Source organism: Perna viridis, chromosome 9, assembly GCF_037379345.1.
Source record: "Perna viridis isolate PV_CMFRI_1.1 ecotype Kerala chromosome 9, ASM3737934v1, whole genome shotgun sequence".
Classification (NCBI taxonomy): Eukaryota; Metazoa; Mollusca; class Bivalvia; order Mytilida; family Mytilidae; genus Perna; species Perna viridis.
Window position 1 is genome coordinate 10,324,973 of NC_142453.1, and position 27,978 is coordinate 10,352,950.

Consider the following 27,978-nt stretch of genomic DNA (forward strand, 5'->3'; position numbering starts at 1 on the left):
TCGAACTAATTAGGGTAAATTACATGTCAAAGTGTCAAATCATTTTACCTGTCGAGGCCCTGTGTCACCATTAATTAGTTTATTACACCTTTCGATGATGATTTTGATTTGATGACTTGTTACCTGTATTTCTATAATTAATAAAACTATGAAATATTTTATTAATGCAATTAGATTTCTTTTATTTAATGATCAAAGACCATTGTCGGCATTTGTGTTTTTGACAAGATGTCTACGCTTGGGTGTGTATAAAATAATTACCGTTATCCGAACTCAATGGGTCGTTAAAATAAGATTGTTGTTATTAAAATCTTGATGTTTTATTAATTACAATTTTAAACAAACATATACGCTTATGGATGAATAGCAATTGGCCAAGCGGATCTTGAACATTTTCGGCGTTTCTGTGAAAGCAAAGGATTTAATGTTTTTACTTGATTTGAGAAAATTAATGAGATTTCATATAAAAATGGTATCAATGTGGCTTTTGGTATGCCTTTCAGAATGTCTTCTGATGATACTGTTACACGTGATCTTGGTGAAGGACCCGGGCCTAGTCTCGGGGGGATAGCCAATATTACAAATGCTGATCAAACCAGTGAAGGACCCGGGGTAAAACCCGGGGGGGATAGCTGGTTCGGCAGTAGCAGGTAAAGGTATAAAAAGAAAGTTAGATGCTAAGTCTTATGAAACCAAGTATGACGCATTTATGACAACTACGCAGGATTGGCCTTTCCTCCGATGTGAACTTTGACGCCTATGCAACAGTAGATGACAACGTGTCAACATCAACTCAGATGACCGACAACGATATTATCGAAGACATTATTTCATCTAGAAATGCCGCAGAATCAGTCACTAGCGACGAAGAAGATGAACCAGCACCAAAACGACCACCAGTTGCCGCTGTTATGTCCGCATTAGACATTATCACCGCACAACTAGAATTTCTGAATAACTCCAGTGTTGCAACAAAGAAATTTAATGATGTGTCAAATTTCATAATGAAAGAACATTTACTAAGTTTATGTGTAAAACAAAGTGACATTTCAGAGTTTATGACACCCAGTACGTCTGCAGAATAGTGCTTTTATGTAGTGACTTTAAATTGTGAAATTGTTTTCTCACCCACAAATGTTATTGTTATTGTTCATATAGTGCTTGATCATTTAAAATTGTAATAAATTTTGTAATCGTTTATTATCTTTATTTTATGCAGTATCTTAGTCTTTAACACATTTGAAACAAGTTTATATTCTTCTGACAACTTAAAATTACGCTTTGAATTTGAACTTAAAAAGCGTAATTTTCAGTCGTCATTAGAAAAAAATAACTATGACAATAAAAAAACTATTTTATTCAACATTATTCAAACAACATAGAAACATAGAAAAACAAGAATTCATCAAAGTACAAACAATAACAAAAATAATTTACGACAACCCAGTATACACAGAATATGTAACCGGATCCAGTTGTACTTATTTTGTCATTCTCGTCCATGGTTATCTCCCCTTTCTGCTGCTCGAACTTCATTGATCTCGTTAAGTCGAACTTCGGTTGAGTCGAACTTTTCTCCTGGTCCCTCCAATTTCGATATAACGAGAGTCAACTGTACATTCATACTAAATATGAGTAATATTTTGTCTGAATAATAATACATATTCCTTCCATTGACATATTATATAGCCATACACCATCTAGGCCCATTAAAGTACCTAAATCCTAAATCGTCTGCTGTACTAAAATCAAGGGAACGAAGATTCTAGCAGAAATCAAAAGTATGTAATCCAGGGACAAAGACCAGACAAGGAAAACAGACAAACACGACAAAGAACATAAAGTTGTTAAAATAATACAAATAAAGTACCAAAGTAAATGAGCAACTCGAGCTCAACAAAAAACTGGGAGCATGGACTAGATGCACCGATAGTTTACATTTTATCTGTGCAACGGTGATTTCACAGTCAATAAGGCGCAACAATTTTCTTAGTATTCCACAGTATTGTTAACATGATGACAGAAATCCGAGATAAAAATATCAGATACTAAAATTGTGAAAACGATACTACATAAAGTTGTCAATTGAATTACTTGTAATACAGGCTTTATCAAATAATGAGTGAACATGTATAATTAGTAAACTTTACGTATTTTTAAAAGTTCGAAACTACCCGTCAATCGAATAAAAATATCTTTAAAACCGTGTTAAAATTCCACTTATTTCAAATAAGTCATTAGACTTTTACTAATTAATGATGCCATGAACAAACGTATTTTTTCTCCATTAAACTCTCTAATACAATCACTAATGACTGGCTTACCTATTTCCTGCAACAATAAGTACAAATATAATCGGAAAAATCACATTTCAAGGAAATATATAAAGTTAATATAGATTTTTTAGCTTTTTAAAGATTGAATAGCCGCAAGGTTACGAACTCGTTCAATTTGTTAATAGATTATATAAAACATATTAGATCCAAACTGTGACCCTTTAGTTGTCGTTCGTTCCAAACACAAAAAAAAATATCATTAAGAAATAATATGATTTTTCTTTACTTTTTTTTTACAAAAACAGTCTGGCGTTAAACCATTGTAAGTAGCACGTAGTCTCTTGATTGTCAACTCTTCTGGACATAATTACTTAGTACAATAGAATACATTTACATACGTTCACAAAAACTTAAACTTATAATATAAGATTATTTACAAAACGTGTGAAGTAGACACTTTTTTTTTCTTCGTTTTTTTTTCTAGATAAATTATATTTACCAATTTAAGCTTCAAAACATTCAAGAACTGGTAGACCGATTTTAATAACAATGAAAGCAAACAGAAAATAAAACGTCTGTACCACCTTATTATACTTATATTAAAACAAATGTTCACATTGACCTACATGTATTTGTCCGTACAACTGTATGAAAGCTTTTCAGTACTCATTCATTTCATGCATCTTATAAACAGCTTGGGACTAAGCAGGAAATGACACGTTTTTTTCAAAGGTTGCAAAACCGCATAGTAATCTGTTTTCCTTGCAGTACATCTTGTTGGGTTTAGATATTTGTTTATGTTAGCAGATTTCAAGTTTGCTTGATCACATTGTGTTAAATTCTTGGTCTTTTTATTTCTTTTTTATTGGTGGTGGGGAAGATATCTTATATTGTACACTTTTCTTTACTTTGATCTTTAACTTTGTGAATTAAACTTATTGGTTATGACATAAGAAAGAATCCACTCCAATTTTTAGGACTTATAATAGTAAATAATCTTCATGTATGACAGTCTTTTTTTCCTAATTAGTGAATACTTGGCGCGAGTATAGTGTGACTAAATTATTTTTCAATATCATATTTTTTTAGATGAGAAAATGTTCCGTGCGATAGATTTAAACTTTGTGTGAACTCTTGAGAATATTTTATCAAAAAGGCTCCAAAGGAAAAAGCAAGAAATGAAAGGAAAATGAAAATATCTAATAAAAGGAAACGACGTGTTTGAAAAAGAACAAAAAAGGTTTTTTTTCCTTGTGTTATATGAACCCTCTGAAGCGCCACAGTCATCTTCACGTACACTCTTGTGACGTCAATTCCATTATTGTTGAAAAATAGTACAGAAAGTCGATATGTAGCATAGTAAGGACTAATATATTATACGTGAGGTTCACATAATCTTATTAACTGGTAATTAATATATGTTTGTATGCTCACATACTCAAATAATTGTTTTGAAAATATTCTTTCAAGTGGACGCGCTTAGAATAATTCCGATAACTAATGTTCCTATATGATGATACAATTGAAACCTGTAGCGACCACCTGTATTCAGCAATAACCAGTCTTAAAAGAACATTATCAACATTTGAACGTTTGTATTCAGCATTCTACATAAATCTCATGTAAGCATCAAAGTAACTTTTACTGATTTCAATCTGTTTCAAATGAAAGTTTGATAGACTTTGGTGAAATTGAATGTGATACAAATCACTTATTTCAATAGTTATGTTCCTTACCCTAGGTCTACCTCCTTAACAAATACTTCGATTTTCTTATAGGTTATTAAACAGAAAATGTATTTTCTTGATATGCATAACCCACTCATTGTTTTTGTGGTTCTGATTTTAAACATGAGTTATTTGGTGTGGTATCTCTATTTTTAATACAACTGATCAGTTATAAACATACAAGATTCACTCTTGGCTATTTTGATATAAACTCTTTCTTTTTAATAGACATTTTTTTTTAAATTCTACATCAAAACATACAGATAAATTCAAGAACAAAAGTAATTGGAGCAAGAGAAAAAAGGACGCATTTAGTTAAAGAAAAAGAAATGCATCGGCTTATAACCTAAATCCAAAAAAATAAACATTTTAAAAGATCATCAAAACAAAAAGGTGTCAGCAAGTGTAAATACACCACTTAGTAAGCTCTGAAAAGTCTCGACAACAAAAGTAATAAAATCCTGGGTTACAGATCGATTCTTCAAAATCAAATTAAAAAGTGATATATCGACACAAATACACATTCATGACCTATATGTCCTGACTGTGGATAGGCGCATGAAATCTTCGGTGCTGTTAAACTAGTTTTTAAAGCCTTAACCATTTCACTTTAAGGTAATGTTAAAAAAGAAATGACATAAAATGAAACAAACATGTCATTGAATTATTGCAAATTTACACCAAATTATCTCGATGAAATACCTCAACAGTTTACAAAATGAAGATGATATTCCAAGATTGATTGATTGTCAGTTTTCACTAGATTTTCATTTAGACTAAAAGTTTGAAATTTTAAAACTGACGTCGTTATTTATTAATGTAAAGTAGTTCCATGATAAAAAATAGAAATATTTCGTTTATTTTCAAAAACCTCTTTTAACTACTATACAGGGACTTTATTTATATCCTAATTGTAATTAGACTGCGTAAGATCATTTAAAAAAATATTCCAATATCATCATAGTACTTGTTCCATTATATTGGAAACAAAAGCATTACAATATACTTAGAAGATCAAAGAATGGCCTCACTAATGCAGTTATTTGATAATATGGAATTATTTCTATTACATATTTTTGGAAGATAATTGATATGTTATTAGAGACGAAAGAATCAAAGACAAGTAGAACTAAACCGAATGAGAAATGAAGATATTATTGTCTTCGATGTTTTTTTTCCTTTGTTTCTAAAAACAAATATAGAGCAAAACAACAAGGGTTATGAAGATGTTTTGACTTATGCTAGACGTCAGGCTGTCAATAATCAATGGTTTAAAAGGTAAAAAAAATATTTCCAGGCTAGGTACATTGCGATCAAATGGTTAATGGGTATCTTTAAGGAGGTAGCTCTTGGGTAAGGGAAATAACCCTTGAAATCAGTGATATGTTTGCATTGTAATTAATTGACCAAAACCTGAAGCATTTTTAAATGCTATACCCTAACCCTAGGTCAACTTTCTAAAGTTATATTACATATATAAAGGTAAAAGTGGTTACATTGAGAAAAAAACATGTACATATAGGTTACAATGCAATAAATTTCACTTTTTCATTTATCTTTTTCTCAGAAAGGAAATTATTACATATCAGCTTTTATTTTTTATCTCTCTTGCTAATACTGTTGGGAAAAAAGTCCGCGAGGGAAATCACCAGCAAAGCAGTAAGACTTGTCGAAACAAATTTAATCACAGATTATTATTTACCGAACTTTATTACGAAATTTAAAAAAAAACCTAAAGCACTGATGCATTATTCCTTGCACTAGTTGCTGACTTTAGTTTCCCATTTAAGGAGATTTGTTTTGGGAGAGGGGATTTAGACATTCCTATGTAATTGGTTCTGATTCTGCTAATGAGGGAACTCCTTAAAATGTGTACAGCATACCGAAATTTGCAGCATCAGGATGAGTAATTAAACATTAAAATTAATGTTTCTACAAGACAAAGACAAAACCTCATTCTCTTAGACAGTTTACAACTTTACAAGAGCCAGACAACTAACATATTTATGTAATAATGGCTAACAGAACAGGGTGATACACACAAAATAAATCTACATGTTACCTATATAAACATGAGTCAACATGTGAGAGGTGAACCTCAATACACGTATGGTATTACTTTATGACATACTCTAAAACTATATTTGATTTTTACCTCTTTGTTTCTGTTTAGCCAGATTATCTAGTAGCTTTACATTACATAACAACCACTTCCTCTTATCATCTCTTGGATTTGATCGATAATAATTTGATACATTTCTACTCCAAAGTTGATAAAGTAAAGTAAAAAAATATATACGCAAATATGCACTGTAAATTTCTCTTCATATTTATGTTTTTAAGTATATGTATTACTACACTAAAATAAGAGGAAAAAATATTTTAAAGATGTGATCTATCTCATTTCTTTGTAAGAAGTTTATCAATGTCGTCTTTAAAAATATATACCATCACTATTTTGTTTAAATTCCCCTTGATCTTGCTATACGATTATTTTCAATCTCACGCCGGTCGAACGAGAATGAAAATTATCGTATAGCTGCAAAACATACATGTACGTGACGTCACATAGCACTCCGCCGAATAATAGTCCCTAACTGAAACTTTGCAACGCTTATAAAACTTATTTAGGTTAGGAAAACTGAAAATGAAACAAATATAATACCTTACACTTCAGCAAAACGGCGATAAACATTTTTTTTTCAACTGGCAGGAGTTTCTCATGCTCATCTCGTTTCGCGGCGGAGCCGTTCGATGAGATAAGCATGAGAAACTCACTCTCGTTTAAAAAAATAATCTTGTATAAACGCGCAACTATGATAAAAAAGACTGAAAGAAAAAATAATATCAATAATTTAAAATGAAATAAAACTTTTATTACCAGACATGTAAAGTATTTTGTATGTATGTGTTTTGATTTGTTTTAGTTCGGATTCATTCTTCATATTTAGAAGTAATATCTTTTCATTATGAAATATGTTAACTTGTTACAGTGTTCCGTATTATAGAAATCAGAAATATATAGTGGAATTTATTAATATGGTTACATATTTTAGTACAAACAAATAATGGAATTCATCACCGATGATGCCAGTGCTACATATTCAATATAATCTTTCCTCTTTTGGAATATTGGACCATCGCCCAGTTTCAGTAGGAAATTTTACATAGCAACATCTCTATCTTGCGATATGCAGTCGTTTTTTTTTTTTTTTTTGTTTTTTGTTTTTTGTTTTTTTTTTTTGTTTACTCACCTGTAATATATTTTGGGTACAAAAGCTAGAGTTATAGAAAATAGGCTTATGGAACAGGGTTATATTGCTACAAGATTGCTACCCTGGACTTTTTATGAGCAACTCGGTGGGTGTTTCTAGAAAAGCAGAGGACGCTTACCCTACCGGTACGTCTAGTCCATGCTCCTAGTTTTTTATTGGAGTCCGAGTTGCTCATTTGTTTTTGTTACTTTGTATGTATGATTTTAGTTACTTCATGTTCTTTGTTGTGTATGTCTGTTTTCCATGTCTGGTCTTCGTCCCTGGATAACATTCGTTTGATTACCGCTATAAACTTGTTTCTCTTGATTATTCTTTAACCATACTTTACAAGCATGTTAAGTTTAATGCTACGTGAGGTTAATTTGCATAAGAATATTTTTGCTTTGTGTCTTTTTTATTTTTGTGGATACGTTTTACTAGTTTAATTTTACAAGTATGATGCATTTCCACAATTATTGCCAATATTTGAGGTTAACAGCATTCATACAAAAGAAAGTATTTTGATTATGTTGTATTTCTGTGAAGTGAAAAATCAAAAGCTAGTAGATTGATTGGTTGTTTGGGTTTAACGTCCGAGCATCAATGTTCAGCTATATTCAGACGATAAAGCTAGTAGATTGATTGGTTGTTGGGGTTGTCCGAGCAGCAATGTTCAGCTATATTCAGACGATAAAGCTAGTACAACTATAAACTTGCTAAACAGGATTTTAAAATATTTCTTAGTTTGTCTCGACACAATATTTTTAAACATTGTTCTGAGACAGTTTAGTCTCCTGGTGTTGTTCCAAGCTTCATTCCGTCTTTCTGTTTTGTTTTATTAATTACTATATCATTTGAAGATTATATACAGAAATAAAAGATATTTCCCTTGTTGGTTTAATACTATTGTAGGCGTTTTATATAAGTAATAAAATGATTCTTATCTAAAAGTTCATATGATGCCTTTCCTGTCTTCTTAATGTAATATTGAATTACTAGGTTCTGTATTTTATCTAGGGACCCATGTCGTTGTATTTTAAAAAAAAATCTTCAAACAGCAATTACTAGAAGAAATTGTTGATCAAAAAGCTAATCAAAACTAACGAAACTGTCCATTTAAATAGACGTTGACGTCTGAGAATACGATTTTCTTGATATTGTGATATAAAAGAAAACACCAGTTCTTGTTTTGAACACAATATGAATAACTTAAAAGTAGCATTGTTCGGCATAATTTAATATGTTTATTTACAATATAAATAAAAATACCATTCATTTTCGATATGATGTACACGTGTTTTGAGTGGTAACATCTGATAAGCAGCATGAATTAGAACTATATAGAAAGAGTTCAAGATCCAAATGCAAGGTGCACCAACGATACAAAGTATGTCAAAGGAGCTAGCTGCAATATTTAAGCTCTCATGCTTATATCAAAAATAAATTAATAAGTTTCCAAGCAAAAATTTAGTTTCTATGTGACATTTCTCAAATCTCTATTTGCTCAAGTTGTAACTGTATTTTTGTTGCATTCAAAGATATGTTTTATGGGTAAGTGGAAATTTTTGTTCATTACTTAACGTGTTTGATCATTATTTTATAATCACGTCGATAATCAAATGATCGCCAACCCCAAAACAATAACTAAATCAAAGACTTTTAAATCATTTATCGTGAAGTTTGTCAATGGCATTTCAAAAACAAGACATAAAATTATATACGTCAAATACTTCAAACGTCAAGTAGTATTAATTTATTTTGAAACGGGTTGACCGAAAAATTTTATTATTCAGTACGGAATAATTACGAAATAATTCGCGTAGACTGCTTTTTATCACTTTTTAGCATGGACTGGTCTTTAATATTGTCTTGTTATACCCAAAAAGATTATAATAAACTAATTTCTTTAGGTTTCATATGGTCTTTGTTTAATAAAGCAACGTATGCGTTGTACGAAATGGTTCTGATTTACAGTGTATGACGTCTGTTAAATATGTATATGACGTTGGCCACATGTTTATCACCGTTTTACCACGTCGTTTGGTCTACAGACCTTCGAAGCACTTCGACTTATTGGTGTTGTACTGCCCCTCGTTCGTTTGGAGATCATTTTTTATCCACGATTTTACGATTTTTGTCTTGTCCTGATAATGTATATACTATTTTGTATAGACATCGTTTCCTTTACCGGGGCGAATCAAGGACTAAAGAACAGAAAGGGTGACAGTAGGAACACATGTCGACTACAGCTAGCAGAGTAAAGCGTGACATTTTAATTTCTATGGTGGCATACCGTAATTTATACATTGCAAAATCATGACTAAATGCAAAAAGCTTCCTTGAATCTCTGCGTGTGGACCGTTTAGCATTTGACACTGTCATATTCAAGCAGATATGTGACTGTTAATTTAAAAACAAAATCACTAGATTCTTGTCAATAATCGCTCCATGAATCGTGCATGTGAATACCACTCAGCATGATGTCAGTAAGCTGGTGTGTTATATTGATGTTGACACCGCTATTATCTAGACTGACAAGAAACTGTAAAAGGTGTGTGGTGCAAATATGGCACGCGAAATTAACCCAACCCAAATTTTCTACAGGATAACACCGTTATCTATGGGTTCCTGGACCTTTATATGTAGGTTAACTGGCCGAAACGCACAGTATCACCTGTGTACAGCAAACCATTAAGGATTTGTTCGTCAATGAAATAAACATAATAGTTGTTGACAAAATGGTCAAAATCGTGAAATAGACTACAAATCTACAAATGTATATAACACGATATTGACTAGTTTATTACTATTATATACTCATCCTTCACAAGACGTGGCAGATCCAGATATTTTTTTTAATGTCCTGCAAAACGAGGATTCGGAGTATTATTTGTTCAATTTTGCCGAAATTTTTGCCGAAACTAACGGCATTTTTTTACAAAAAGGGATCCGCCCTGTACTCCCCTCTTTGGATTTCCCACTGGTAAGTTTGTAATACTTTTGCCAATATCATTAAAAATAGATATCTGCTTGGGAAAGAAATGCTTCGTGACCAAATAATGATACATCTTTTGTAACCGACTCTCTATTTCTCTTGTTATTACTGCTTATTTTTACATTTACTTGAAATGTATCAATCTATGCAGAGAGTAATCAAGAGAACCAAGGTTATAGCGGTAATCAAAAGAATGTAATCCACGAATAAAGACATGGAAAACAGACATACACAGCAAAGAACATAAAGTAACTAAAATCATACATACAAAGTAACAAAAGCAAATGAGCAACTCGGACTCCACTAAAAAACTGGATATAATTGTTCGCTTTTTTTTCAAAGCTTTACACCTTTGCCTCACTCACTGCTGAACCCGGTCCCAAACTAGTACAGTATACCGTATATGAAATGTGTAGTGCTCATGCCTTGTGATTTTTTCACATCCTGAACAGGGGTTATAAGCTAGCGGATTGATATGTAATAAAAAAGGAAGCGGTTATAGGTCTGCGGAGGGGATTGGAGTTGTGAAACTATAATGTGTATATGTGTTTAAATTCAATAGAAATTGACCGTTTTATAGAGAATCATCTATCAACTGTTGTATTTGCGAAAAAATACTGGTAATCAAACAGAATATACTGGTCTTAATATAAGTTTCAGTCGTCTTTATGTACAATTAACTGGTTTTAATATAAATATCAGTGGTTTTTATGCACAATTTACTAGTCTTAATATGAATTTCAGTGGTCTTCATGCAGAGTTTACTGGTCTTAATATGAATTTTAGTGGTCTTTATACAAAATTTCAACTTCCGGTATACCAATTAAAATCCATATCAAGATCAGTAAATATGAATATGAAAATACACATTTAATGACACTATGTAGGACACATGCTCATTAGAGCTGTTTTTTTTAAACTAATTGCTTCAAATTTCTATAGCTAAAAAAATAGAAAAAAAATAATTACCTAATGCGAAAACATCGTTGCATTTTGTGTCTTGATACTGAATTACAAGGTTGTGCCCTGGAAGTAATCCTTCATTCTTGATATCTTCAACGGCTAGACTCACTATAATGATAACAACAATTCTTAGCAAATTATAATCAAAACACCATTTTCTCAGTTGAATATCGTGTATATAATTCTTTTTTCATAGTTGCCTCATTATTTTCAGTTAACGACAAAATGTCTACTATACTTGTTGAACTTGTATAATTTGTCGATTTAATGTCAGTTGAAAGCAAACTCGAGTCATGAGAACTTTCATAGTCTGGTAGGGTTCATCTCTCTTTAATAACCATATTTCATGCAATGGATATTTGGTATTTTCGCCTCCAATATATTATACATACAGAAATTAACCGAAGAGCTATTTAAACGTATCCAGAAGCATCTCTGGCGTAGATATTTTTGACTGTTTATATATAGAAAAAGTGCAGGAATTTCGATAATACATGTCAACTAAATTTGACTTTTCAATATCCTTAAAAGGCAAAAACTTTACCAACACTTTGATGGTCATTACTGTCTGGATCTTATGAGGTATAAATACAAATAAATATAATGAGTAATTAGCATATTTTCCCGTTTCTACTTTCATCTCTGTCGATTCTAACAGGTTCTCTAAACAAACACAAACTACTAAACGGATACGCTAAGACATATTTCGCTTTAAGTACTTCTTCGTCTAAGAATCAGGCAAAATGTGTCTAAGGTGTGGCACATGAAAAAAAAATACGCAGAGATTTTGTTGCATTATAAATAGCTATTTGTATTTATACCTCATAACCTCAAGAAATTTCTATCAAATAGTTTGTAAAGTTTTCCTTTTTAAGATATTGATAGTTCAAATTTAGTTAAAATGCGCTATGGAAAAATGGCGGGAAAATTGTTCTTATATAAGCAGTAAAAAAACATATACGTCACTAATGCTTTAGGATAAATTTAAATAGCTTTTCAGTTGTTTTCTAGATGTATTTGAATATGTTAGAGTAAAAAAAAAAAGACCAACGTGAGAAAAACTAATTGCCACTCATTGCCTGATTCTTACACAGAATGGTACTTAAAACATCGTTTTGGCGGGTCCAGGAAGGGGTGTCCAGAAAAAAATATTGCTCAAGGCTATTATGGGTCAATATATGCCAAATAAATGCACGAATTTAAAAAGAAAATACTGTTCAAAAGAAGGGGGTTTCAACCCACAGAACCTTAAAGCTAACTATTTCTTTTTAATTTTGATCGAGCAAAAAATAATAAATTAATAGTGAATGAGTTACAGTTTCATGTCTGCTATTCGATTATATATCTATTATATAGATACTGGCTAAAAAGGGGTGTTTTTGTTTTGAAAAATTAAGAGACACAGAATGTACAGCTTTAGTTCGTTGTAAATTTTATATGTACATGCATTAGGGACAGGCCATTTGGATTTCAGAGACGGGAAGGAGAAAAGGTGCGCTGTGATATATATCTAGAATTCTGTTTTCTTCATTTTTGTGAGAAAAAAATATTTGGCTTGCATCTAGGGGACATTTTTATTTCATTTTTTTTTCTTGGAGGAAAATAAATTCACAAATATGTTTGTATAAATTATATTGATAAATAAAATAATTTATTCCCCGCATGAAAACCACAGTCTTACCATTCAGGAAATTCAAAATATTTGACTAACACAAAGAACGTTATGACAGATTTTCGGCCCATGCATGCACAGTTGTTACTTCCGAAAGGTAAGTGTACAATTTGCTTTAAAAACTCTGAACATTTGTTTTCTGGAAAGTGTTGCACCTACCTGTCGGGAAGTACCAGCAAATTAGCACGAAAGGATCTTTATAAAGCACTTGCTTTTGGAGAGAGTAGTGCTGCCCAAAATTACCTGTTCCCCTCCCCCGTCTCATTAATGCTACATATAAAAATGATTACGTCTTACATGCAGTTTTTGTTACGTTTTAGTTTGGTTTGATATAATAAATGTTTGTTCTGTTATTTTTGTTCTTTTTTGTTTTATTTGGTTTTGGCTTTTTCGGGGTTTTTTTCTTGTTTGTTTGTTTTGTTTTGTTTTGTTTTATTAAATGTTTGTTTGTTTGTAAGTCCTTTTTTTTTGTTTTTTGTTTTGTTTTCGTTTTGTTTTTGTTTTTGTTTTGTCTTTTTTGTTTTGCTTTGCATATTTTTTCCTATAGCCTGGTTTCCCTAGATCATTGGATGATATTTCAATTTTTTTTTTTTCATTCTCACACTACTTCATATTGTAGTACTAGATATCATTGATACGGGGAATAAAAAATGATTGTTTTAATGCAATTACTAGTACATCCATTGTCTATTGGACAATTAATATTGAACTAGATAGGTGCAAATATAGAAAAGTATTAATTTATTAAGGCAAACTATGATTAATCCGACCACTATAATCATGCAATTTTCCTTGTTTTCCACGCTTACCTATCAAATTAAAAAAAACTGGCATTACATGTAGCATTGTTAATCATATTTTTCACTTATGTATATATGTCACTTAATATACCATGTTCTCTTGCAATAAAGTGAAGTTAGGAACATGACATAACATCTCGGTCAAAAGAGAACACTGTAATAGTTTGTTATTGATGGAGACGAACGAAAACAACAGTCATGAGGTGCCGGTATTCCTAATATTTGAGAGGGTGAAGGCTCGTGACGGGGCAAAGTATTCAAACCTTTACCAATCTCCTACGCAAATTCGCTATTTCAAAGCATTACACCTCTGCCACAGTAGGTGCTAAACCCCACCCGTTTATGCAAATACGTACAATACATCGGAAACAGTAATGAGTAGCGCTCTTGCCACGTGAATTTTTTTTTACATCCAGTATAGCAGAGCCTATAAGCTAGTGGAGTGATAAGTAGTAAAACCAGGGAGCGGCTATAGGTCTGCGGAGGAGATTTTTCTACTATTTTGCTGTCGATGAAGACAACTGAAAACACAATCTCCGAAACGGAGGTTGGTAGCTCCTTCGTCCCTGTGTTTGACGTGTGAGATACAAGGACCTTTGTTTCGGAGATTGCCGAAAACAGTGAAACATGTCTCAACCGAATACTTAATGAACTTTAAACTTGTCTAAATTAATCCAAAGACAGTGAAACCTGTCCAAATCGAACCCCGAATAATAAAAAAAACTGCCTAAACCAGATATTGTTTAATATTCTTTCATATCAGTTTCAATGAATTTTGAACTTTGGACATTGTGATCTGTACACGTGTCTAAACCGAATCAATTTTAAGTGCAAAATGGGTTTTAAATTGGTTTAGACAGGTTTGATTGTACTCCTTCATGTAAGTTTAAACATAGAAAAACGAAAACCTGACTAATTCAAACAAAAAGGAGTTCGGTTAATTTAGGTTGCACTGTATTTTTTTTTCTTGTCATAATTTTCTCTCAATTTTTTAATCTGTTATGTTGTGAATTTGCTGGTTTTTTTTTTTTTTCGTTTTCGTTTTTTTTTTTGTGTTTTTTTTTTGTGTTTTTAACTAATACATGATTGCTGGTACATGTATTATACTATGTTATCTATTTTTTTATATTTTACGATATACAATTTTATATGAAACCTGAAGGCTTGCTTATATTGTAATGGCTTAAGCAAAATGGAATCTCGAAAACAGTCTCGGCCAATTACGATTAAAATTTATATATATGTGCATGTACTAGTTACTATTCGGTATAACCACAAAATGATTCTATATGGGTAAATATGTCACATTATTCAAAATTAAATATCAAATGTTAAATATAAATACGGTTAATTAATCTCACTTTTAGATGATGCCATCATTGCTGTAATATTCCTCATTCCGCACGCTACAGACACTTCTAAGGGAGAGTCCATTTTATTTCTAGGGGAAGGCTAGGATCAAGTTTTCTCTCCAGCCTATCTTTAATTAAGTGTATAGTTTATTTTTAATTTTTGTTTACTCTATCCTGTCCTCTATTTACCAAAAAGTTCATTCAGTTTTTTTTCCAAACAATAATACGGATCATCGTCCTGCCTTTTCATTTTAAATTTGTTCCTTCCGCCTCACCCCCCCCCCCCCAAAAAAAAAAAAATAAATAAATAAATAAATAAACAAACAAACAAACAAACTTATCTTGGTTAACTTTCGAGCATATAAAGTATTTTGAAAGAAAAAAAATCATAAATGTTGAAATCTTTGTAATAATTATTAGAGTAGTGTTGGTAGTAGAACATTGTCAACTTATTAAGTATGCATCGTTAAACTTTAATTAACTCATTTCAAAGATTTCTTGATTATCACAATTTCTGGTATTCTAATGGAAAATTACATCTATATACATTAGTGTTTGATTATGAAAGACCCATTATAACAACATGGTAGGATAATGATGAAATCGATGCCTTCATTCTGACTGTTGTTTGTTTAAAAAAAGAGAATTAGACAAAGTCTTAATTCCGTATCCATCTGGAAGTTCAACAATACTTTATATATATTTTTATGATAAGTGACCTACATATTTCATCTACTACGCATGTAGGTGCATTGGAAAATTAATAGGGTCTTTTTCCGGCGCAGTCGGTATAGTTTCGCTTTTTACCCTTTGACCTTAAAAACGCTCTTCTCTGGAAACGCAAGTCACCTGATCGCAATTCTGTTTCTCGTTAGGCCAAATGCTGATAACTTAATGTCGTTCGATAAAACTGTATCGAAATTGAAATTGCGTACCATGTGTTATTTTCTTTCATGAACTGTAGAAAATGTTAAGTAAAAAACAAAATTTTACTGCGTCAGCTATGTTTTTTTTTTAAAGATAATACTTGTTTTGCTATAAGGTATGTGGACTAAAACATGTACTTTAAAAGAGTTAGAATGAAATAAAGTGTCTTTATTTTGCCTGATGGTGTAAAGGCTGCGAAGTTGAAAGTTCTATTGCTTCATTGTTTTAAAGTTTTAAAAGGGTTTATTTACTACATGTAACAGAGTAAAAGGGTTTGACACCGATTTTTTCCTATTCCATTTCCAGTACTGACTGTTATCAATAAATGAAAAGTTAGAAATTATTTGTTGAGATTTCTTTTCTACAGATATATATATACATATACATATCTTTGTTATTTTGCGAAAAATCACGCCACTGCTTTAATAAAAGTTTTAGTTATTGAATTGCTCGTATTAGTTTTGGAGTATCATTCATTTGTGCGTTTTATACACCAACCGAAGCTCTATAATGTAAGTAGAGATGTGATAGACATGACGCATGTTAGGGGTGCAAATAGGAATTTAACGGGCCGAAATATCACATGGCTGACTTTGGTATAATTTGAAAGGTATTTCAAAGGCTCTTCTGATAATGACTGTCATAGAAATTTTACTGTGGTGTAATTTTCGAAAATTAGAGATCAAAGTTAACACTATGGATTCTTTAGAGTTTTAAAATTTATGCAATCTTGTCATTTTCTTTGAAACTGTTTGACTTTATTTAACGAAATTTGCGCATAGTTTTATCTAGTCATATCAACGAAGTTTAAATTTGTCAAATATAATATTTCGATTGTTTTTATTGTCAAAATTTGCCCCGGATGGAAGACCCAAGTAATTCAGAAATTTGAAAAAAAGCAAATGCCGTAACTATCGACAAAAACCATGATACTTCATTTGCGTACAAAAAATAATTTTCGCAATTTACAGGTGACTTTGATATACATGTAATGTATAGTGACGGTCGTACTTTCTAGGAGTTCGCCATCATCGGTAGTATCTATTTCAAAATAATGTATCTATGCTCACCACGGGGAAACGCAGGTTTGATTTGGGGCATTATAAGTCATCTAATGTTGAAAGTTAAGTAGCTGTCTTTGTAAGAATCATGCAAAATCTGAAAAATGTGATACACCCCAAAAAAGGCTACATATTTCTGTTTATGTAATTAAGTTGTTTTATGGGTCTATAGTATGAAATATTTAATTATTCATTCAGATCTGCCTGCTCGGAGGGGATAATCAACATTGAAAATCCAATAGATTCTATTGTATTTGAATGTCATTTACATAGTTATCTCCCTTAATTTCGAAATCTACAGTGCATTCTATATAATTTTTATCTCTTAAGAACACGGGTTATATGAAAAACTGAATATTAATTTCTGTTTACTATGGCAATTCAAACAAAATATCAAACATAAAAATATATAGGCTTTTACCCATGAATCACGTTTTGTATGATTCTTAGCTGGAATGCTACTTAAAACACTGAAAATGCATTACCACATAAAGCGGAGTATTTAGTCATCTTAAAATCGCCCTGAAAGTACTATACATGTTTATCAACTATAAATCAGCAATGTCTTAAAATGTCTGTTCAACGACAAGGAACTTTTTGATATTACTCAGAGGCGGATCCAGGTGGAGGCTGCAAGGGACTGGCACCCCTCCTTTTTATTGGAAAATTTGTCATTTTCATGTGTAAAATTGACAAAATAAACGGCAAAAAATTCTTCGCACCCCATTTTCAGGGGAACTCCGGCTGGCACTCCTCCTTTTCAAAGTGTCTGGACCCACCCCTGTAACTAGTACGAAAACAAGTTCCTAGTTCGACATATGTATTAAGTAGTCAGATTGCTTATTGCAAGTGTATTATGATGGAGTTTGACACCCCCCCCCCCCCACAACCTTCAAGGCATGTTGTTTTTTATGATACTATTAACCTGAAACTTTGTTTACCTACCTTTACCTAACGGTTACTCAGAAATAACGAAATAACGCAAATGAGATAAGTTGTCCTTGGCGCAAATGAACTGCACGCTTGAGGCACAAATGAAATATTTCATAAACTGGCGCAAAAGCACGACGCCCGTCCTTCAATATACTGTATACTCTCACCCAAGAAAATAGTTTTTAACTCGGATATTGAACTCTTAACCACGAATTAAATAATACTCTTATCATAGAAAACACAATAGCTCGCTTCTTTTCTCCAATTTATTTTGCTTAAGCTAGATTTGGAACAATCAGATACTAGACACTCGACGTACAAATAAAACGAATTAGTTTTCGTGTTAAAATCCCTGTCTAAATATCCTTAATTAAAGGATAGATAATGTATACAGTGAAATCTGTCTATACGCGAAACCCATACACAAGCAAAGTTATTTCACATGATTTTCATATGAATTTCACATGATTTTTACCCGAATTGAGCAAATAAACTTTGTAACAGAGTTCACGAGAAATTCGGGTGAATCAAACCTTCACATAAAATCCACGTGCATTGTTCTCATGCAATTAGTGTAAAGTGATCAAATTAATTTCATGTGAAGTTCACGCAAATTTCATGTGAAGCTCGATTACATTGTAACACGAATTTCACTTGAAAAAAAATTGCCTCTCTGTAGAATTCGTACGGTTTAGACAGATGTTTGTTTTACGCAGGTTAAAATTACTATTTTAACAAATGTATACGAAAGGACTTCAAAAAGTGTCTTGTTTAGACAAGTTTTTGGTTTATTCAGATTTCGGTTCACTGTGCTTGCTTGTTTAATTACATGAACTAAATTTCAATATTAAAAATGTTTATTTACAGAATCGTACTGGATATGACCTGTTCAGTATTCCAAGATTGAGATCAGGCTTTGCGTATTTCGGGGCAATCTCCTCTGCAGACCTATTTATTACGTATCTCCCCATTACCTTAAATGATACTGAAAAAATACGAAGCAAGAGATCTACTCATTGGGGAGCAACCATTTGATTTTTATGGGGGCTAGGATCAAATTTTTATCCTGCCTTAATATTTTTTCTTATGGTCTGTCCTGGCTTTTTATATCTTGAACATTCCAATCATGCCCTTTTATTTCAAATTTGATCGGTGTCTTCCTCGAATGCCAACATTTTATATGTTACCTATTCCTTGAATGCCAACGAAAATATTACAATAGATGTTTATATTATAACAATAGGTGTTTTTATAACAATTAAAATGTTTTACAAGTATTTAACTGTTGAGATTAATATACGTTTTTTATATGGGAAACAGTAGATTTTTATAAATATGTAAGAATATAATAAAATTGGATTATTAAAATTTGTAAAAATATAATAAAATTTTAACATTTTTTTTTACTTTTATTTAAGAAATATATAAATTATATACAGAGATATTAAAGAAATTCAGCATCAATAAACATTATTTCGAACTCTGAACTTTATATTATTGATTTATTTCATTCTTTATCATTCTAACGTTTTAACTAATTAATATGAATACATTGATTTTCTACATTATATGCCTCATGTGATATCAATTTATAGTAATAAGAGTATAGTCCTTAAACCACTTACTGCAAAAAAGGATCTTCTACATTGTGTTATTACACTGAATAACTAAACAAAAACTTCATACTTAGTAACTATTCCAGTACTAGTATTTCTACATAACTTGAATGATCGATTAAAATATCTTCAAGTTATTGGACTACAAAAATAATTCAAAAGTCTATTGTGCTACACATGTACATGTATGATTTTATGAAGAAATGCATGAGTAGTAACAGCAAAAAAAAAAAAAAAAAAGATTTTTACAACTGGAATAACTATCTGAAATATGAACTGAAATAAGTCACCTGTAATTTACCTATCTGTTAATTAGTATGAATGTTTTGATAAGCATGCACTTTTGTTGTGATAACCACTAAAACCTATTCCTTGAACGCCAACAAAATTTTACAGGTAAATTGCCGGTAGATCAAAGGATGTTGGCATTCGAGGAATAAACCATTTGATCACCCCCCCCCCCAAAAAAAAAAAAAAAAACAAAAAAAAACAAAAACAAAAACAAAAACAAAAAAAACAGAAAAAAAAACAACAACAACAACAAACAAACAAACAAATGGTTCGGCGAAGGTGTTTGTGGTGTATTGTACTAGTAGGGATGATGTTTTGCACTGAGTGTGACAGAGGTGTAAAGCTGTGAATAACGAACATATAAATTATACATGTATACTATGCGCGGAGTACTGATTTATAAATAAAATTAAATGTGTCTGCGGTAAGAGTGTAACAAACGCAAACAAATCATAAGACATTATGTCAGCCCATTTTTTTTTCTTACACTTGGGAAAGTCGGGAACTTGTATAGTGGTCCTCACATTTCTTTTTATTTGAACGTGTTGTTTTGTTGTATTTCAGTTTCGTTTCCTATTGTTTTATTTACCATATGTTTATATAGTTTTTTTGTTTTGTTTTTGTTTTGTTTGTTTACTTGTTTGTTTGCTGTTTTATTTTCTTTTTTTTTTTTTTTTTTGCTTTGTTTTTTCTTTTCATTTCTCTTTGATTGTCTTATCATTTTTTTTTATTAAAAATGACATGAACGTTTTGTTTCAGTTATATCGACTATTGAATATTGTGTGATACGTACATGTACATGCATTTGTAATAAATACATTGTTTCTTCATACAAGTTAAACATTTATTTTCATCCATAAGATGTTTATGACACTATATTTCACTAAGCATAATATAAATTTAAAACATCTAGGCATTTATACAAAATTTGCAGAATTAATACATTTGAGGGGATTCTGGGGCTATTTATTGTGGTTACCATGTAGAATGGACGCACCGAAATTATATCGTGTATATTGTCCCATTGGTTATTTTCTTTTCAAAAATACTTTAGCATTAAGAAATTCAAATATGGAATTCAGAATTATTTCAGAATTATTACTGACCCCTAAACAACATGTTCGTCTCAATGAACCTACACTAACGAGTTAAGACTTCGGTTTATTTTTTCTTCGGAATAAAACATGTGTATGTATACACACCATAAGGGTTCCATACAGATTTACGGAAAATGACGTTATGTGTACGTTATCAAAAATCTCCAATTCTTATGAACAATTATAAACATCGTGAAAGCTTATTAATATGTATTTAAATAAAAACGATATCTATCTTGTCTTCATTCCATTTAGCAGAACTACAGTATGATAGGAACTTCAAGACAATCATCAAGATTTTTCTATGGGGTACAAAGAAACTATTTATGTTGCCCCCTCCCCCATCCCCGCGAAACTGTAGTACCTAATAAATCCCATTGTTATTATTCAAGTGAAATTCTACATTCTTACCTGCAGCGCCCGCTCGTTCCATCCCGAAAGGAAAATAAAAATTCCCTTTATGTTCTGGAAGTAAGACCAGCACGTGAGTTTCATTAGTAGAACAGACTCCATAAAAACACAGACAAAAGACAAAGACTATATGATGAAACATATTTGTTTCCATAATTCTTTTGCGGATTACTTTTATACTGATTATTGGTTGCCATGACAACGGATTTGACTATATTTAATTATCAGGTACATTAGTTCAGATTAAATGAAAAAAGCTGTTACAATTTAGGTCAATATCTTATTAGCTGTTTTGTTAACTGTAACCATATTGAGCTCACTTCCTACTCCTGAAAGCATTTCCACTTCTTTCTGTCTGTCTGCAAGTGATTAAATGACTTGCATTTTTAGTACCAAATCAAATGTGTTCTATTTTGCATGACAAAAATCTGCATGTGAAATGTTTTTTTTTTATAGATAAAAAAAAACAGCAATCGCGAAATTTACAGCCATGATTTTTAAAATACCTGATTGTGCTACGTTTGTATATAAAATTTTATTAAGTTAGCCGTTTGTGGCCTAGATTTGTTTAATTCGTTACTGCAAGGTGAAAGAAAAAAAATGTATTCTTGTACATGTATCAAACTCAAGTGTTTGCGGAAACAAATGTTGCTCAGAGAATGATAAAATATATGTAGTTATATATTGTATTTTCATTTTTCTGTATACAGCAAAACTGCGTAAAACGACCTCTTTTCGGTTTTAAAATGGTTCCGTTTTACCCAGGTTTTAAATACGTTTAAACTGATCTGAAAGGACTTTGAAATGTGTCTGATTTGGCGAGGTTTTCAGTTGCCTCGGAGCTTGCATGGTTTGACGACAAGTTATTTTATATAATGTATTACATGCATGCGTAAATACAGGTGTCGTGTTCTCTCTGTGTAAAACATCTATATTATCATTCTACTGTGTGTGATCTGTGTTCTATCCATTGGCTCATAGTTTTGGGCAAAATAGTCAATAAATGATAAATATTTCAATGGCAGCAGAACCAGGGATTCTAATGTACACTTAGTCTACTTGTCGGCACTAACAAAATTTGCAAGTTGAGTTTGTAAGACATGGTTTTTAGGCACGCTATGTTTGATTCTCTGGAAAGCTTGGGTTTTCATGCGCGCATAGACTCTGCGGACTAGTACATTTTTCCATATAATGAAAACATTTGTTTTTTTTTTTTCAAATGGAAAAAATTGTAGGCAAATTTGTCATTCGTGAAGACGACCAAATGTTTGGGCAAACTTATTTCTTCTCTCAAAAATCCCCGCCAATCGGCCATTTCCGCTACTGTAACACTAAAAACTATTTTTTTTTTGTGTGTAACGAGAAAGTTTGAGTTGTTACGATTGAACAAAAATAAAGAAATTCCAAATCAATGGTCAATGAAATCAGGGGTGGGATTCTCGAAGCTATCCTAAGATATGTTCTTAGTCACGTCCTAAAACCATCTTTAGGATCGAGTTAGGATCATCTTATGACAATGTTAGGTTGTGTCTTGAAGCTATCTTAGACATGTCTCAAGTTAAGACGTCATAAAGACAGAAGAGTCCGAAAATTTGAAAAAAAAATGTCTGAAAATAACCAGCAAACATCCTTAATTTAGTATAAGCCATTTTTTTTTGGTAAATTGAAGAATAAAAAGAGTGATTTTTTTTTAAATTTTGTTTCAATGGAGTACATTTGTAAACAACGCAAAAAAAGTTACAAAAATGCATGCTTCAGTGTATTTTTGGAAACAAATTTATTTGAAAATTATAAGTGTTCGGGTACCTGAAAATTATAATGAGGTTGATGAGTGAGAAGGGGTTCACGGGGTTTTTCTCAGCCCAGTTACTTACAGTAGATGGATGGTCGAATGCAGGACGGAAAGGCCATGACATATCAAAGCCTTTGATTAGGGATCAAACAAAGTCTGAATAAAAAAAAATGCCATCAATTCAATAAAATGGAGTTGGTTATCATGCAGTGCTAAAAAATAAACAGAAATTGCAACGATAATTAAAACCCATGCAGGATAAAACATTGGTCAAGCATCCTATAAAAAAGTAGTTTGTCCTCGAATATAAATGTTGTTAACTGCATGTCGTTAAAACATGTAACTTGTTACATAGGATCTGTTGCCAAAAAGTCCATTAAATCATGTACGCAATTGTGTACAATATTATTGGGCATATATTAGGTCAATAAAAATAATATATCGCCACAGTTCGTCAGTTCCATCGATATCGATTGAAACACATGACTTCCTTTGATCTGCCGATACGGGAAGAGGCGATGCGGTTTTCGTTTAAACACGCGCACTTGTTTGATTTGTCAAGACAGTCAATTACAAAGCCTAAACCAACCGGGTAAACGTTACCACCGTAACTGCATGTACCTGAAAAAAAATCATAATTCTCGTTAAGATCTTAATATAATAATTTTGTGTTTCCAGTACTATCTACTACTAACTTAATTAGGGTCGATATGTACGGTTTTGTTTTGTTTCGTTCTATGTAGTAAACATGTTTTTTTTTGTTGTTAATTTATTAAAGATGTCTTGTGACCACCCCGGCACTTACACAATGGAGACCAGAAGTCGATCGTATGAAAGTCAAATTAATAAGTCGTCTCATGTCAATTGGCACAAAACTATGTACATAAAGGCATCACAAGAAGTAGAGACTGTAAAAAGAACAAATTGATTTGTTCGGGGACAGATAAAAAGAGTATTTTGCATAAAATTAATAAGTTATACCAACAAATTCGGTGCATGATTTATTTCCGTAAAATCCCCTCCATTGTATCCGCGACTGTTGTTCTCCACATATTAACCACTAGATGTCTATAACACGAAAATGTGAATAAGCCTACTAACCCCGGTGCTAACCATAACCATATTCTAGAATTATGTTTCCCAGGCCGTCGGTCCGTTAGTAAAATGACAAGTCTACCATAATTACATAGTGTCTTACCACACTCCTCCAAAAGCTGGTATAAGATAGGTGCATTCACATGGTAAACCTTTATAATACACGGGCTACTAACGAAGTTACTCTGTTGCGTTACAACAGATGAAAATGGAATGCAGACATTTGTGATTGATTGAAAATCAACATTTACAGAGACAATTGTGTGTTGATATATATTTACAGTTCACGCCGAAACCGCCTTTTGGTTACTCCACCGATAAAGCAATCAACCACTTCCACTTCACGATTCAATATTTTACGTGACTTCACGAAAAGAAAATCCCGGAATGAGTTGCTAAAAAAGGGACGGTTTACCTGGGCAATATTTGCAAACACCTTCATCTGGAATTTTCGGGTCTTCACATGCAGTATCTGGACATGAGTATCTTTGACAATATTCATATGAGTCTTCCTTTAAACAAAACCATTCCCCATTATTTTCATCGGGCTTGGTTTCACCGGTGGCAAATTTTGTGCAAATGTCTCCGTAACGTTCTGATCCTGAAAGAACCAGACAGCCAATAATATGCTTAAACATTTTTGAACTTGTAATGCTTAGAAACAAGAAACGGGACGAAATATAAAAAAAAGGCAATGAAAGCGACCCCCCCCCCCCAAAAAAAAAAAGAAAGAAAGAAAGAAAGAAAGAAAAAGAAAAGAAATATATGTCTCCATGCTTTTATAGTCCTAGCTATAGCTTTCAATCCTTAAAAATGAAAATTGATAAGCTATAGAGTGTGCAGATTTCAAATTATACATCATTTTCATACACACAATTAGCTGTAGTAGCTGTAAAACTATTCATACATGACGTACCTTGTGCTACATGTACTAGCAGCAACAACTGGATCAAGAGAATCAAAAGGATGCTAGTCACCATCATCGTCATCTGTGAACAAATAATCATTTCATTTTCGCAATGTATTAATTGGATATTTTTTAATTATTAGTAATTTAATTCAAATACTTTTAGACGAGTTAACCAGAAATTGATACATGTGTGAAATAATATGTCAGCAATGTGTCACGGGGTTCGAATTCTATGATTTTTCTGACCAACAAGCACTCTGTGATTATATATGGAATTGTGTACTTTGAACTTTATATATACACTTAGAGTATATTTCAATGGTGCATCCAGAAATTTTAAGAAGAGGTTAGGGACTTTTGGATGAAAAAAAAAAAAACATTGATAATTATACTTGAAATTGGATTGAGTTATTGATACAATGCTAAATAAAATAAATTTGTTTGACTATTCAATTGAACGATATTGCTTTACATGTGTTTTAAATGTCAACATAAAAAGTACATTTAAAATAATGTTTCTTTTTTCAAAATGGGAGCCGGCTCATTCGATACGCCCCCGTCCCCATCCCTTGCGTCCGCCTAAAGACTCAAGGCCAATGTAATTACAGTGAATCCTGTCTAGACCGAATCCTGAATAAACCGAACACCTGTCTAAACCAAACGTATTTCACTGTCTAAAACAAGTTCGATTAAGACAGATATCACTATAATTAAATTTGTACTACAGTGATTTATAAATACATGAATTACATAAGCATTAACATGGCTTTAAGGTAGTACATGCACATGTTGTTTACATATGTATTACACTGTATCAGTATTGAAAAAAATTGCAAGAATATGTAAACTGTGTAATTTTAATGTGATAGAAATAGGGTATCACTCCATGTAAATATGTTCAAAATGTTTATCTATTCGTCTTAAATATATTAAGCTATATTATCATAGAAACCGATCAGCATATAAATTAGTTCAGTTGTTGCCTTAGGTAACGTTAAGAAATTGAACAACTTATTTGTACCAAGCAGAGGAAGTTTGAAGTTCACGTTTATAAATAAAATATAATGTTGTCATGCTCCGCATGTTTGATGTAGCATTTGATATATTAAATTAATTGTAAACATGATACCAAGTGATGCAATAATTACTGTACTTTTTATTAGATATTGTAAATCCTATAAAGTGCAGGACTTTATTTGCTACACTGCACCGTGGGATATTGATACGGAAAAGATAACGTAAGCATAGAAGGCTCTGAAAAATTCCCAACGATGTAAGAACTGTCAAATATGCGATGCAAATTTTCGGTCGTTTCCTACGCTGGACTCGAACACGTACCGCTGTGACATCTATGGCAACACCGCCTGCACAAAGTCTAGCTCCCTAGACCTCTCGGCCAGTTAGAATATATAAGGGTCTAATAATATTACCTAGATGAACTGTCCCGTACTACCATACATCGTGTACTAAGTTACAGCCCTAGATTAATCCTACGAGGAGGAATGACCCGGCCAGCGAAAGCTATATTTTTTATATAGCCTAGCTTGCCGAGTGGTCTAGGGCGCTGGACTTTGTGCAGGCGGTGTTGCCATAGATGTCAAAGCGGTACGCGTTCGAGTCCCGCGGAGGGAACGACCAAAATTTGCATCGCAGATTTGACAGTTCTAAAAACGTTGGGAATTTTTCAGAGCCTTCTATAAGTTAACATTATCTTCCCTGTATCAATTTGATCCGATGGAGCAGTGTAGAGAATAGAGGCGTCACATTCTGAGACGTGTGTGTGTATATATATATTTCTGTATTCTGAATTATGAACAGATCAAAGAGTTATTTTCCTTTATTTGGAAGTATCTAGATATTTCATTTTTACCGTTTAAACAAAATACACCCGCGGACATTCATTTCTTAAAAAAAGCATTAATTTGTCATCTTTGACAATGAGTATCGAATCATATATTTTCTGTCCACGGCTGAGCAAAAAACATTTTGTTCAAATATGAATTTTTTTTTCAAAATAATTTATCACAGCATCCCCCCGTATAATATTATTAATTCTCATAAAGCACTAACACCATTATTACGCGAACATAACATTAAACTTATGTATCAATTGGAAAATAAGTGAAATGAAAATTTAACAGTTTCAGAATTATACACCGGCTGTTGGAACGGTATTCATTGCTGAAATTATTCAAATGAAAAAATAGATAAAGAATATAATGATAACAATATAAAAACCTATATCAAATAACGCATTTTCAATTTCGGTCACAAAAAAAAAAAAAATGACTCGCCTACAAGATTCCCCATTAGTTTAGAATAAGTTAAAAATCTCACCTGTGCTTGGCAGTATCGTTATGCAAGCATAGATCGAGGCAGAACGTTTTGAATAATAATACCTCGATGACGACTTTTATATTTCATTTATTTTATCTAAATTTTATAATGCGAGTAACAGCTGAGCCTTAATGAGATAAAAAAAAAAAAAAAAAAAAAAAAAATTCGTCATGTATCATTATCTGCTGTACGTACTATATCCTTAGGACTTTCGTCAAAATTAGAAGCACGGTTTCGTTTAGGTGTATACGAGTCAATCGTTTCACAGGAATTAAAAATTTACACGAGTTTTTCTTTGGGAAACTGAAAATGAACATTTGAAATGATATTTATGTCTGCACTGTTGAAACAGCTTTTGTTAATATAACACAGTTGATTTACAGAAATTCCGTTCGTTTAATGTTACCGCGTTGTACTTAATACGCGTTCCTCATTAACGTCAATAGATGCATGCATTTTACCCCGCTCA

The 27,978-nt window shown here is 32.0% G+C and overlaps 2 protein-coding genes across 2 annotated transcripts in view; both read right to left on the reverse strand.

Moving 5' to 3' along the window:
* Positions 1-21,529, reverse strand: part of LOC148606639 (atrial natriuretic peptide receptor 1-like) — a 51,128-nt gene extending 29,599 nt beyond the window's left edge. Inside the window, exons 1-2 of the mRNA XM_088546139.1 lie at positions 21,376-21,529; positions 11,222-11,323 (exon numbers count right to left, since the gene is read on the reverse strand). Coding sequence (XP_088402265.1) covers positions 11,222-11,323; positions 21,376-21,529 — 256 coding nt within the window. The remainder of the gene's footprint in view (positions 1-11,221; positions 11,324-21,375) is intronic.
* A 1,648-nt stretch (positions 21,530-23,177) lies between these two features.
* On the reverse strand, positions 23,178-25,239 carry LOC148606640 (uncharacterized). Its single transcript, XM_088546016.1, has 2 exons — positions 24,678-25,239; positions 23,178-23,788 (listed from the first exon to the last, which is right to left on the reverse strand). The coding sequence occupies exons 1-2, from the start codon at positions 24,898-24,900 to the stop codon at positions 23,622-23,624; spliced, it is 390 nt and encodes a 129-aa protein (XP_088402142.1). The 5' UTR covers positions 24,901-25,239; the 3' UTR covers positions 23,178-23,621.
* Positions 25,240-27,978: the final 2,739 nt, after the last annotated feature.

Coding starts and splice junctions, on each gene's coding strand:
- LOC148606640 (XM_088546016.1), bottom strand. CDS start 24,900: ATGTTTAAGCATATTATTGGCTGTCTGGTTCTTTCAGGATCAGAACGT. Junction 23,789..24,677: donor TGTTTGCAAATATTGCCCAG/GTAAACCGTCCC, acceptor ATTTTTTTTCAG/GTACATGCAGTTACGGTGGT.